At 33.7% G+C, this 13,853-nt stretch overlaps 1 protein-coding gene across 1 annotated transcript in view; it reads left to right on the plus strand.

Annotated features, from left to right (window-relative positions):
* MMP16 (matrix metallopeptidase 16) overlaps positions 1-12,516 on the plus strand; it is a 162,951-nt gene extending 150,435 nt beyond the window's left edge. The window contains exons 8-10 of the mRNA XM_008922096.2: positions 366-516; positions 4,283-4,398; positions 8,831-12,516. Coding sequence (XP_008920344.1) covers positions 366-516; positions 4,283-4,398; positions 8,831-9,165 — 602 coding nt within the window. The 3' untranslated portion in view covers positions 9,166-12,516. The remainder of the gene's footprint in view (positions 1-365; positions 517-4,282; positions 4,399-8,830) is intronic.
* The last annotated feature ends 1,337 nt before the right edge of the window (positions 12,517-13,853 follow it).

A 13,853-nucleotide genomic window follows, 5' to 3' on the forward strand; every position in this document is an offset into this window, starting at 1 on the left:
TTCACTCTTCTTTCCTCATGAAATGTGAAACTGCTTTGTATTTCTGTGAATATATTACATTATCAACCACAGAGCCTCTTAAGATGACTTCATTTTCATTCCAGTTTTGATCACTATGTAGTTGGTATAAAAAATATTCTGTGGGCTTATTGAAAGGAAGATGCTTTATAAATGCAAAGTATCCTTAAAGCATATTTAATTTTGCAATATGTGCAGTGACAGAACAATTTTCATGTCATTGTGTTTGGCTGAACCATTACTACAGCCCTTTGGGAGTCTTCATTACTTCTTAGGAGTGTATTACTACTGAGAGTACTGATGACTAACACACATATATGTATGTGTATATATATGCTTTTGCACAGGTAACAAGTTCTGGATTTTCAAGGACACTACTCTCCAGCCAGGTTATCCTCATGATTTGATAACACTTGGAAGTGGAATTCCTTCCCATGGCATTGATTCAGCAATTTGGTGGGAAGATGTTGGAAAAACCTACTTCTTCAAAGGAGATAGGTTGGTATAGGAATTCTGCAAGGAAACAGCTTGGTGGATATCAGCTAAACATGTTAACCTTTTTCTCTTTCTCGAAAGAAGTCAAGACACTTAAACAGTTCATATTCTGTGGATGAAATTAACTACTCCCACATAGACAGCCACACTATTTTCACATTTCTTATAACTTAAATTATATTTGTGTGTGTATCCTGAAATGAGTATATGTATATACAGTAGAAAAGCTGTGTTTTAGAAGTGAATAGGCAAGTCATGGGTGTGGCAAGTTTAAACTTAAATATTCAAAGCAATGTATTTATGTACACTCTTACCTGCTTCTTTTTATCCACATTTCTAAACCCTAACACATAAACAGGGAAGGCATGATCCAAATCTTTTTAAGGTTAGTGAAAATGACAGCTAAACCTGGAAGCTAAAAAAGAATTTGAGAAGTTTCTTGGAATCAGTTTTAAATAAATCTTATAGTTCCCTTCAGAAGGGACAGTTATAGTCATGATTAATAACAAAAAAACCCAAAAAACCCAAAAAAACCAAAAACACAGAAAAAATGTGAAATCTGAGTTCTTTTCCGTTCCTGAAAAAGATTTGCACTAGTCAGTTAGTCTCTGTGTCTTCATTTCCCTGTCTATTAAAAAAAGGGAAGAATATTTGTCTGCTTTGTAGAGATGTCAAGAAAACTCATTAATTTTTGAAACCCTGCAAGTTATTTGAATGATGGATTTTGCAGGTTTTCGGTATGATACTGGGTTTGTTTACTGATGTATCACTGTGCAAATTCTGTGTGCTCAGAGATGAATTACTCTTTAGCAATGACTGTGATGTTTCTATTAGTATTATTAAAACTATAACTGCTTTTGTTACTGTGTGGTAGAGTTCTCAGACACTAATAGTATTCATGGATCACTTAAGAAATTAATTTCATGCACATCATAGAATATATTTAGCACACTACAGTTCATAATTTTTAGCAGTACTGTAATATTACACTACAGATTGCTGCAACAAATTTTATTATTAAAGCTTTTTTTTTTTTTAAAATAGGGAAAGTAGATAGCTAAATAAAATTTTTGTCGTGTTTGAAAATTAGCTATCATTAAAAGCAATCAATTTCCACAGTGAAGTAGAAAGTCACCTAAATAATTTGCTTCCTATGGTGGAGTAGATTTTATAAAACAAATATAAATTCATTTTTCAGGTAATAATTTTCTACCTCCACATGCATTATTAAAGTATATACAGAAGGAATCTTTTGTGACTTGTACTTTCTTTAGGCTTTATTCAGCAATGTCCTTTTATATTTCCATGCATAGGCAGTTACTTATAGCCCGGACTTTCCTAAAACACCATTGGTAATAACAGAAGATGAAAGGAACAAGCAGAGAAAACATCTGCTCCCTACTTAGAGCTAACAAGCACAATGAAACTCAGCAAGACATAAATGCAATACAGTATGTTAGAAGAAGATTGAGCATGAGCCTTGCAGAGATAATTGAGCTATTAGAGGATATTGACCATCAGTGAGAATAAACCCATATACCACTAAGTTTCTCAATGTGTATTGCTTATATCACAATTTTTTCTTAAAGCAAAGTTAGAGTTGGATTCTCCTGCTGGTTTTAGTAGTATGTAGAAGTCTGTTATGGATGTGGATCTTTCCCTGAAGAAGGTATAACATAAATGCAGCTTCTTGGTGGCATAAATTAGGAATGAAAGGAAAGTAAACAGTTATGCCAGCATCAATGTAACAAAGTATGTTACTCCTTGTGTACCTCAAGGACCTGTACACTTAGTTGGTTTTGACAATAATCTGTAGTTAAAGAGCTCCAGGGCAGAATCTAGACACAGTAAAATGTCCCAGTACAATGGTATACATAAAAAAAATTAGAGCAATAGAATAAAAAGTGTCAAATGTTGACTATAAAATAAAAATAATAATTAAAACTCAAACAACCAACCAAATAAACAAACAGACAAAAAAATCCCATAAACCAAACCAGTAACAAGATTTAAAAGTCAAAACAGTAAATGCTGTTGTAATACTTATATGTCTAAACCGGCTCATATATGGAACATTGCTGTTAATATTTGAAATTATCTATTTCAACACTAATGATAATTCTTCCAAATAATTATATGAAACCTTAAGAGGGAAAAACATGACTACAGAAAATATTTTTCCCTCTCTTATTCCTCTTCTACCAGAACTGAGTAGTACAGGATAGATGATAATAGGTTTGCTGCACTGCTTGACACATGAGCTTGTTTATACCCCCGTCTGGTGTGACCAGTTTTATGTACTTTAGACTTTAAATGAATATTCTTTCTTCATAAAACTCAATCATAATATATTTGTTAAAAAAATGTAAACTAAGGATGAAAATTAGAGTCAAAAGATGAGGAAGAACTGGTTTCAATAGTATTGAAGTCAGAGCTTTGTTTGCAACTTCTTTGTGTTGTTTCTTTCGGCATGTAAACTCTCAAAGATGTTACATTTCCAAATAAAGAGCATTGCTTTGTTGACTGGTTACTGATGCATACGTGACTAGACTAAGAAATCAGACTATAAAAATAATTTATGCATAAGAAAGAAAAAATACATCTTTTTAATCTTACTTGCTAGCTCTTAACCCACTTGAAATCTGCCACCTTTTAATTTCATCAAAAGTTTAAAGCCAGAGAAATGCACCACAGGGAACATTGTCTAAATTGTGAGGTTTAGACCACTTTATTTAAAAAGAAAAATTAAAATGTGAATCAATTAGAGTGTTTACATACCTTCGCAGGAACAAAATATCATCCACTTAAGGACTCTTTAATATATGAGGAATTATGATAACAAGGATTTCTAAAAACTGAAGTCAAATGAGGAAAAGGGTGAAGTTTTTAGCAGTGACCAGATTATCAATGATAGTGATATATTTTCAGGTTTTTGATGTCCTGAAATGGTGAGTGGCTGCCTTTTAATGTAATTTTCATATGGATAAAGCTGATTGTGGAAAAAAAAGTTGTCCAAGGAAACTACTCTCTAAATTAGTGGAGTCAATCAAAATATGAAATGACCCACTGAAATATTATGACAGGATACACAGAGGATACTAGGGATGCAGTATGTTGATTCTTAGAACCAACTCATAAGATATGCATAGCAATTTAACAGGCAGTATAAGGAAAAAGAAATTATCAACATTATCTGTAAGTGTAAACAAAATCACAAGTGTAAATACTTCTTACATTTTCAGGATTACTAGAATTTGAGTGCTGAAGCTTTTTAAATTTGAGAAGAGAAGGGCTGGCTGGAAAAAAGTCACAAAAGCAGGTTGAAGTTTGTATCACATTGTGTTTATTTAGGGATAATGAAATTAAAAGCTACTGTAATGCATACATATAAAGAGTTTTTTAATCTGAATCTGCTGTCACTTTCATTATTAAAATGTTATTTAGAACATTAAAGTATTTTTTTACATTTGTTGCATCTCTGTGTCACTGTGCAAAAGTCCTAGGCATCAGAATTGCAGTCATTATAAGTGAGGTACATGGTGGTTTACTTGTCAAAGTACAAAAATCTTTTATCTTCTATCTACTTACATGAAGCAGTTGTCCAGTCAGCAAATAGATTTCTTTGTAATCTGGTAATATGTTCAAAGAGAAGAAGTCAAGTATTGCCATTTGTGGCTAATGAAGGTAACAAGTGTTAGGAGGGGGAAATATAAAGTTACTATCTTCTATCTTACCAATGAGCATTTTTTTCCTCTTTAAAAAAATTCAGGTACTGGAGGTACAGTGAAGAAATGAGATCCATGGACCCTGGTTATCCCAAGCCAATCACAATTTGGAAAGGTATCCCAGAATCTCCTCAGGGAGCCTTTGTCCACAAAGAAAATGGTATGCAAACACATTCTTGTTTTAATGATTTACTTACACCCTCTATGTAAGATAGAGTAGTAGAGGGATGATTGACTATTCAGCTTAAGTAGTGAAAGAATTCCTGATTTGTGAACAGAATATTTCCTGCTATAGAACTGGCTTTAGTGAAAATGGCTGTTTGTTCACCTATGCCAGGTTCACCTATATCAGGCTGTTTGTTCTCTTCCTTAATGTAAGGAAGAGAAAGCTTTCAAATTTAGTGTTATAAACATTACTTTTCAGTCTTTTTTTCTCTGTCTTAATTCACTTTATTTGTGTTCTCTGATGAATTATATGATGTCTTAAAATGAGCTTTGTATACACAGTATATTTCCATTGAATTGTCCAGGCACTGGCTGTTTAAACAGCTTAGAAGTTATTGCTTTCATTCTGAAAAACTAGAGAATGTGAGCAAAATCTTTAACTAAGCAGAAATATTCCTATGAATTTATGTAAATTGAAGATGTCATAAGCCCATGATGCACAAATACAGATAACAGGACTTTTAGTATGAAGTATTATTACGTGCATCAAGATGCATTATGACATACCTAGAATCTCAGCTGGACACATTTCCAAATGAATGAGAACAGCCAGAATCTTCTCCATCTTATGAGAATTCAGTGCTACCCAGGAGATGCTGGCACACTGCCAACAGAGCCCTCAGCTGCACAGAATTTAGATCCCTTTGATGGGAATAAAAATATGCATTTGTTGTCACTTAACTTTGTTGGACAGTTGTTTTTTGGCCTATATGATTTATTTATTTATTAGTAGGTTCTGAGTTTATTCTGTTTGCCTTACAAGACAGCACACAAATATATATTGCCATATTATTTTAATTTCCTCTTAATAAGAAGATAAAAATGTTTATTTCCTTTTATAAACCGTTTCAGTCTCATATTTCAACCTCTAACTTGATTAAGTAATTTACCATGAAAATGTTTGAGGTTTTTTTTCAGAAATATGTTTAATTACTTTTTGTTTTGTCTCTGTTTTATCCAGAAAAAAAGAAACCCTGTCTGTATTCTGGCCTTCTTGATAGATTGGAATTTTTTGTTTTGTTTTTAGCTGGAAAGTAGGTCAGTCAAGATGATATTCTGCATACATGATATTACTGAGTGCATACACTCAGTAATTAACTGTTTGCAAATACACATATATGTGGAAATAGTCACCCACATTATGAATGCACAGACAAACATAATGGTTATAACCTCTTCCTTTAATTACTTTTTAAGTGCATTTTTAAAGTTTTACATCCAAAGGGAATTATATATATGTATATATATATATATATATTTCTAAGGCAGGAAAGACTTTGGGTTACATTAAAGCCACTTCTCTTTTTAACCTCAGTGGTTTTGATAGTCTGCCTGACTCTTTTAACGAGCAAGTTGGTAAAACATGACAAGAAATTGTGGAGGAGGTGAAAGGAATTCTTGGGCATCTCAGAAAGCCTATAAGGGCCCCAGGGCAGAAAAATGACACCATAAAGTTTGCAAGAAGACCACTAAGACATTTTCCCTGAAATCAGGAAAATGGAAGTCTTAAGAAACAGTTCACAACTCCACTGTCATGAGTATGAGGAAAGAAATAAACAAAAGCAGATGGAAATAAGAAATATCACAGCTTAATTGTAAAGAAGTTGATTTCATTTTGTCTGAAACTGTTTTTATTTCTTTGGACAGAAGCAGAGTTGATAAAGAAGTTTTACTATATACATTTATAAGAGAACAAGTGAAAGCAACTCTTTCAGTGAATCCACTTCATTTTAAAGGATACTTTTAATTTCCCTTGTCTTTCTGTTGTGTAAACTGTGCAAACGAACACCTGCAATAAGTCTGATTATGAAGGGGTTTCCTTCACTGACGACAAAAATTTTGGGTAATTTCACCTTAAAAGGCTTGGGAAGGATGAGAAAAAATTATTTCCTACACTAATCAGCATTCTGACTCAGTGTCCTAAAAGCTTGGTAAGGTGCAGGTAGCATCTCTGAAACTCTCCCTGCTGCTTCCCATAATGTGATTTGCTTTCTAACACTATGGTAATAACTCTTAGAAGGAGACGGAGAGGAAATTTCCTTTCTTTTTTTCCATGGAATCTGAGATCACACAAAAATCTCCAGATTGGAGAAATCTCTTTCTGTCTTGAGAGCAGCACAGAAAATTTTACCTTTCAACTAGAAATTCTGCTAAAGTGGATGATGGGGCAATTTTAAGGGAGAAGGAAGAGAAAAGGTACCTTATTAGTTCATTGGCCTTTTTTTGCCTTACTACATAAGTACATTTAACATATTCGTGACTACTTAGCCCTTTGTTGCTGTTTGGGTCAGCTATTATACTCACTACTCTCAGTGACTAGTACCTGGAAAATTTTAAGTAGCAGCTCCCAAAAGTAGGCTCAACAAGGTAAGCAGACTAGATGAAATTACTTTCAACACTTGTGTGAAGCCATTTGTTCTGCCGCGAGAAGCAGTAAAACTACTCAGTCTCTTAGAACTAAGCTTCTCTGCTGCTAATTTCCATTTTTCAGCTGTAACTGGCTGTTATCCTGGTTGCTGCCTCAGCAAAAATGGCAGAAAAGTTTAAACTACCTTCAGAGTTTCTCAGCTGAAAAGGTGCTCTGATTGAAAAATTTTTGTTGGATGTCTAGCAGCTGGAAATTCCTTTGCTGCTTTTATTTTAAGAGTTTTAATTTGACCTTTTGCTGTATAACATCAATTACTACTAATGTCTGTATTTTGACTTACCTGTACCCCTGTTGTATACATACATGTATCCTGCATATATGCATGAATATAGATTTAGAGATGTCATATCTTTATATAGTCTCCATATATGTATTTGAATATTGACAGAGATAATACATCAAATTTCCATACTTGAAATATTATCTGTGACCAGTATGTCCAGTACTTTCTTACATACATGTTATTATATGAAATGCAAAGGTGGAGTAGACTGTGGCTCAAAATACTGAAATTTTGCATTTGATAATACTTTTCATTTAAACTACAGATTGCTGCAAGAAAATTATACATGCTAAAGTTTTAAAATTTCATCATATTTAAAGAATTCCAGTCCTCTTTTTTGTTGCATTCCAATCAGAATAGAAGGCTTTTTCTGAACAAGTCTAGCTACTGTTTTCAAACAGCTCAGTACTTTTTGTTTATTTTCTTTTTTGCTTTTTGACTTGTATTAGACCTTTCAATAGGTCTACTAGCATATTTTCAGGTAATAAAACTGAAAGGGATTAAGAAAAGGAAAATGGTACCTTTTTATTGGCTAGGAAGGCTATCAAAATTACAAAAATGCATAATGTAGAAGAATGTTGAAATACTCAAATATTCTGAAAATGGTACTAGATGATCAAGATTTTTTTACAATTTGAGCAGCAAAATATACAATCAAATATTTCTTTCTTGTTTAGAGTTGTAAGAAAATACCTGTTGATTGAATAGGTGGTTACTAATACTATCTCCAGATAGACGGTTACCAACTTCTTCAAGGAGTATTGTTAAAATGATGAATAGTGCCCAGTCTGCCTTAGTAACCTTTAGTATTGTGGGAAATAAGCTGAGGTCTATAAAGTGAAGATATGGAAAAATTCAACTATTTCCATTTAGTTAATAAGCAGTAGAAGGAAGTTCACTCATCCTGAAGATTTGTTTCTTGCCAGGTCAATGTAATTTTTCAGTTGGGATAATAAAGTAATGTAGATTTTTGGTAAGAATCAAGCTTTTTTCCCCATTTGGGCATGTTTAATAGTAACATTGGATTGTCCCCGAATGAACAAATACCATCTCTTTACAGAAAACTTAAATCTGGTTACACCTGATTTCTCATGTGAAAGATGCTGTTACTTCATCCAGTTTCCTTGTGAAATACAGCAATAGGCTATGTAACAGTAAAGTGGGGCAGTTCTTATATCTGGATAACATAGCATAACATTGCAATTTATTTCAGTAGACTTCCCGTATTGAAGAAATTGCAATGCTTTAAAGTCCTGACCCTGGGGTTTCCAACTCTACTTGGGTTTTCCATGAATGAACAAATCAACTGGATCTTGGCTTGTCATAGATCATATTCTCTGGAATTCTCTCTCTCTCTTTTTTTTTTTTCTTTTTGGTAATAATGAAAAAAAAAAAAATCCCAGTTTATCGAATAAAAAACAACAACAAAATCCCAAAACCAACAAACCATCCAAACCCCTATGTTAGATTTTCTAGAGACAGTAAAGAAATTAAATTTCTAAAGAAGATTTGAAGTCTACCCCTTACACCTTTCTAATTTTTTAATTACAAAAAAAAATTTATTATTACAATTACGAAAAGTAGTTTCCATCATGGTGTGTTGATGACATGATTTGATTTGATATGACCATAAATAATTGCAAATTTCTTCCTCAGGCTTCACATATTTCTACAAAGGAAAAGAGTACTGGAAATTCAATAACCAGATGCTCAGGGTGGAACCTGGCTATCCCAGATCTATCCTCAAGGATTTTATGGGTTGTGATGGACCAACAGATCGAGATAAAGACCGACACAGCCCTCAAGATGACGTTGACATTGTCATCAAACTGGACAACACAGCCAGCACTGTGAAAGCCATAGCCATCGTCATTCCCTGCATCCTGGCCTTGTGCCTCCTTGTCTTGGTTTACACTGTGTTCCAGTTCAAAAGGAAAGGAACACCCCGCCACATACTGTACTGCAAACGCTCTATGCAAGAGTGGGTGTGATGTAGGGTTTTGGTTTTTTGTCTTTCCCTCCCAGGAGTTTGTGGTAACTTGAGATTCAACACAAGAGCTGTTATGCAGTTTCCTAGCTAGGAGCGGGCATCTGTCAGTATGAAACAAAGCTGATCTTTAAAACCCAGGGGGTTGCCTGTCCTGCGCATGAGTGGTGATTTGCTCAGCTGGGAAGCTTCCATGATACACAGTATCTGCTGTTTCTTCAGTCCTTTGTCTTTCTTTGTCATTCGATTCTAGGCCTTTCCTCTGCACACTCAATGCCCTATAAACTATCAGGATTAACTAAAGAAGAGGAAAAAAAAATATCTCCAATGTTTCTACATTTTCCCCTTAAGGCCTGTTCCCCTTTGAAAAATTTTTTGCTGAAAGTAAATTTTTTTAGAGAAACACAACAACCAACAATGGAACTTTCAGGAAAGTGAGAAGACCCAAAACAGCTTTGTCTCCAAAGAGGATTGCTTTCTATCTGCTACAGATAAAGTCCTATACTCCTACTTCCAGTTTTGTCATGTGGGAGACTCGAATGACACGCAGGACTTCAGACTGCTTGGACAGCCATTTTCCAACAAACAAGGGGCCAAAATATCTGCAATATAGTAACAGCCTTAATAATACATTCATTTTGTGTTTTTTACAGCTGCTCTGGGCTATGTCCTCAATGTTTTAAACTCATTTATATCCAATACTATATTCAAGCAGAATCTTTTTATTGGTTTGTTTGATTTTTTGTTGGTTTTCCTACATAACCTTTCCCAAGCTGTACCAAGCTGACTGCCCAGGCCTTTCATAGGCCTATCAGGAGCACTCATTCCGAAGCATGGTAAAAAGCAGTGTGTCTCTGAAGTGGATTTCGATGAACTTAAGCAACAAACATGCTATTGATAAACTTGAGACTGGTATTATATAGGTGGTGTAACCCTTTGAGAACTACTGCATCCATTTTCAGAGTCTGGTGGATGTTAATCTTGGTTGTCATTAAATTATAGGATTGTGTTTGGTTTAAAGGTTTAAATACCGGTTTAAAAAGAAAATCAATTTTTCAAAACAGATTTCCTGTGACTGCGAGTGTTTTTAATTATTTGCATTATTGATAGAAAAACCTTTGTAACATAAATAGAAAACAAAATATATTTACCAGCTACTTTCTTTTTAAAGGAACCAAACCTATTTTAATAATTTCTACCACTTACCAAGAATTTTTCTGAACTGGCAACAATTTTATAGCTTAGCTTCTTATCTTAAGCATCTTGGATTTCTCTTTTGAAACTATGTTGCATGATAAGTCAATTTACCTCTGCAGAGGTAGAGTTACAGTTTCAAAGGAAAGCTAAAACGATGACTCTGATATTGCATGAGTATCCTCTGGTGTGTTACCCTTTTGCATGTTCATCATAGTTCTCAAAGGGTTAATCAAATTTCTGGCCTTCACTCGAACATGGTATCACTGACAGAGCCAAGGGACCACCAAAACATTTTGTCATTCCGTGTAATTTGTGCTAACAGCAGTATTGTCATTTTCATGTGACCTGCAGAGCAGGTTTGTATCAATATTTTTTTCCTAGAGAAAAGTCAGCAAATGACAGACCTCTTTATTGATTTAGGAGCTGCTTCTTGCAGTGATAGGCTTTACAGTCACTGGGCTGTGAACTTATTAAAGATGGTCAGAATGATGCACCCCAAAAGTCAGACACCTGGTTTTTTATGAAAGCCAGGATTTGAGGGGAGTAACTTTTGCAACAATGAACAGCTTGCCTTGAACTTGATTATTGACCTGTTGACTGTCATTACCAAGTTAAACATTGTCTTCTGTGAACAGCTTCACTGTCTGAATTTCCTTAAAGTGTACTGTCCTGTGTCTTTGACCTTTAACTTGCAAACTGGCACAAACTGAAGGGAATCTGGTGTTGCAAATGAACTGAGTTTTATTTCTTGAAAGGCCTGATAGATATGATCCAAAATTTGAGAAAAAAACATTGAAGTGTTTTAGTAGGAAAGAACTGTCATAGACTAAAATATTTATGATTGATCTGTAGAAAGGTATTTTGCTATGTATACATGCACACTCTAAAAATGAACTACAGCAGAAGTTAATTTTTATTTAACTTGAATACAATTTTCAGTATAAAATTATTATTTCTACAAATACCTAGTTATTAATGAAAAGGTTATAGGAAAGTATTAAAATACTTGAAATGGCCAGTATGGGCTTTTACATAAAATGAGACTTTTATACTATGTTCAACCAATTTCTTACTGGTTTCTTAATCTACATAACTGGATCACTTTTTAGAGAGTGTAGGTATATATACATATGTATTACAATTATTATTGTTTTGGTAATGGATAGCTTGACTGCCTTGAATTTATATTTATATTGAGCATAGCATGAAAAATAGTATGTCTTTTTTTCAATTACATGATTTTATATTGATTTGAGGACTTTCAAATGTATGTGGCATGCTATAAAGCATTGCAAACTTATTTCTTAGAGCATAAACAGATATACATATGTATGGTTAACAAAAATGAAGATTAGGAAAAGATATAGTTTTACAACAAATATGCAATGCAGATGGCATTTTGGAGATGTTTTTAGAAGTACTGCATACTGTAGGTTAGAAGCGCACCAGTATCAGCCCATAGCATTATTTAGTAAATTCATTTCAGTTGTTGCTGAAAATATAGATTTATTGACAGTTTATTAACACAGGATTTTTACTGCAGATCAGCTCATTTGGTGAATTTAAAATTTGATGCCTGTTTGTCATATATGTTAATATGCGTGTGTGTTTGTTTACTTATAAAAGCACACAAATGCACACATACACAATTTAATCCATGGAGAATTTTTTATTGTCAACAAACTACAACTTATGTTCTGCTACGCACAGAACAAAAAGATTGATGTTGCTGTTCCAGGTTTTTTCCCTTGGATAGTTGGAGGAAAATGCTAACAGCACTACTTATTCTGCATTTGTTTTTCCTCTACAACAGGAGAACTTACTTAATATTATTTTTAAGTCAGAACTGCATCTCATCTGAGGTTTTTTTATTCACTTAAAAATTTCACTTCAATTTTGAAATATCTTTCATGGCAGCTTTAACTTTTTGTGCAACTGTTTCCCTGACAGTAATGAAGTGGTGAGCATGTTGACTGTTGTTCTTTGATAAGGTAACAAAAATATTTGTATTTGGATAATTTAATTATGCAGGAAGGTAAGTGTGATAATTCTAGTGCTTGGTATATGGTACATCATAGATACATGAATACATGATAAGTTGACTGTTTAATCTATTTTCTTTTACTTAAAAGTGCATATATGCTATATACAGAGAGAGGGAGAAAAATAGTATTATATCGGCATGTTTATGTCATGCAGAGCAAGATTGTGTCAACATTTCTGTTACATACTCATATTTTCAGTAGGTTGTAATGCAGTCATAAAGGTTTGCTTTAAGTAAAAGATGTAGGAGCTATTGTGTTCACTGTAATTTCCAAATACTTACTGGCTAGTTTCAAATTATAGAAGTCCTGAGTAAATGAGCGATGTTGCCTGATCTAATTTTGAACTCAAATGAGTAAAAGTTCTAAGACAATTTTTTTTTTTTTGAATAGTTATTTCTCTACCAGGGCCTATAACTATCAGAATTAAGAAAAAGCAAATTTAAAATATTTTCAGTTCTGCAATCTGGGTTCCTGCTCATGTGCCGTAACTTTTTTAATAAACATTTCCGTATTGCTATTGTCATGATCTGTACTGGGGAACAATACAAAACTGAATATGTGTTGTGTTAATCAGCTACAGTCTATCAAGCTGACTATACAAGGTCGTGTATCTCCATAGTACTATGGTCTGTACGATGCAGGAGGCCAGAGTAGATGATGGCAGTGTTTCCTTTGACCTTTCAATGTATAAACCTATGAAAAGGTTATTGACTGTAGACAAAAATTAATTTTTATCAAAAAATACATCTTAAAAAATATGTAACTGTATATTTACTGGATAGGCTGGGATGGAGAGACTCAAATGGCTCCAAAGGAGCCCTTTCAAGTCTCCTGAATAAATGTAATACACATTTTATATATTCCTATGAACTTTTGATCTTTTTCTGCTTTCAAAGTGGGGCAAAGGGAGGGAATAATTAAAGAAAAAGATTTTTAAAGGCTAATTTTATGAATGAGCATAACAGAAGCTAATAGATTTAAACATAAGGGGCAGACTTACTCTTTTTCTTAGAAGTATACTTCACCTCCCAATTGCTTGATCAAGACTCCTGTGCCATTAGCACTGTGGGTTAAAAACAAAATGTAAGGCTTAATTTTTGATTTTTCAACTTTTTTGGGGGTCTTACTTCAAAATCTAAATGTCAGCTAAATGTAGCTTTTGGTACCAAATTATATAGAATCTAATTCTAGTTTGTTGGTTAGAAAAAAAGTGCATAGACTAGAAAGTCAGTCTGCCTATTAGCAACAGCAGCATTACATTCCTATTCTCATTTTTTTATTTTCTTTTGCATTTTAATCTTCATTAGGACAAACCTTAAAAAAGACACATAGCAAAATGAACAGTGAATATTCCAGGCACTGGATTTTTAAGAAAGTAGAAATGCAAGCTACCATACCATTAGCAGCCTAAATTGGAGAGAGCACAAGATGACTGGGTGGAGGAGCAAGG

The sequence above is a fragment of the Manacus vitellinus genome, unplaced genomic scaffold, assembly GCF_001715985.3.
Source record: "Manacus vitellinus isolate BGI_N305 unplaced genomic scaffold, ASM171598v3 scaffold_1_pilon, whole genome shotgun sequence".
Lineage (NCBI taxonomy): Eukaryota > Metazoa > Chordata > Aves > Passeriformes > Pipridae > Manacus > Manacus vitellinus.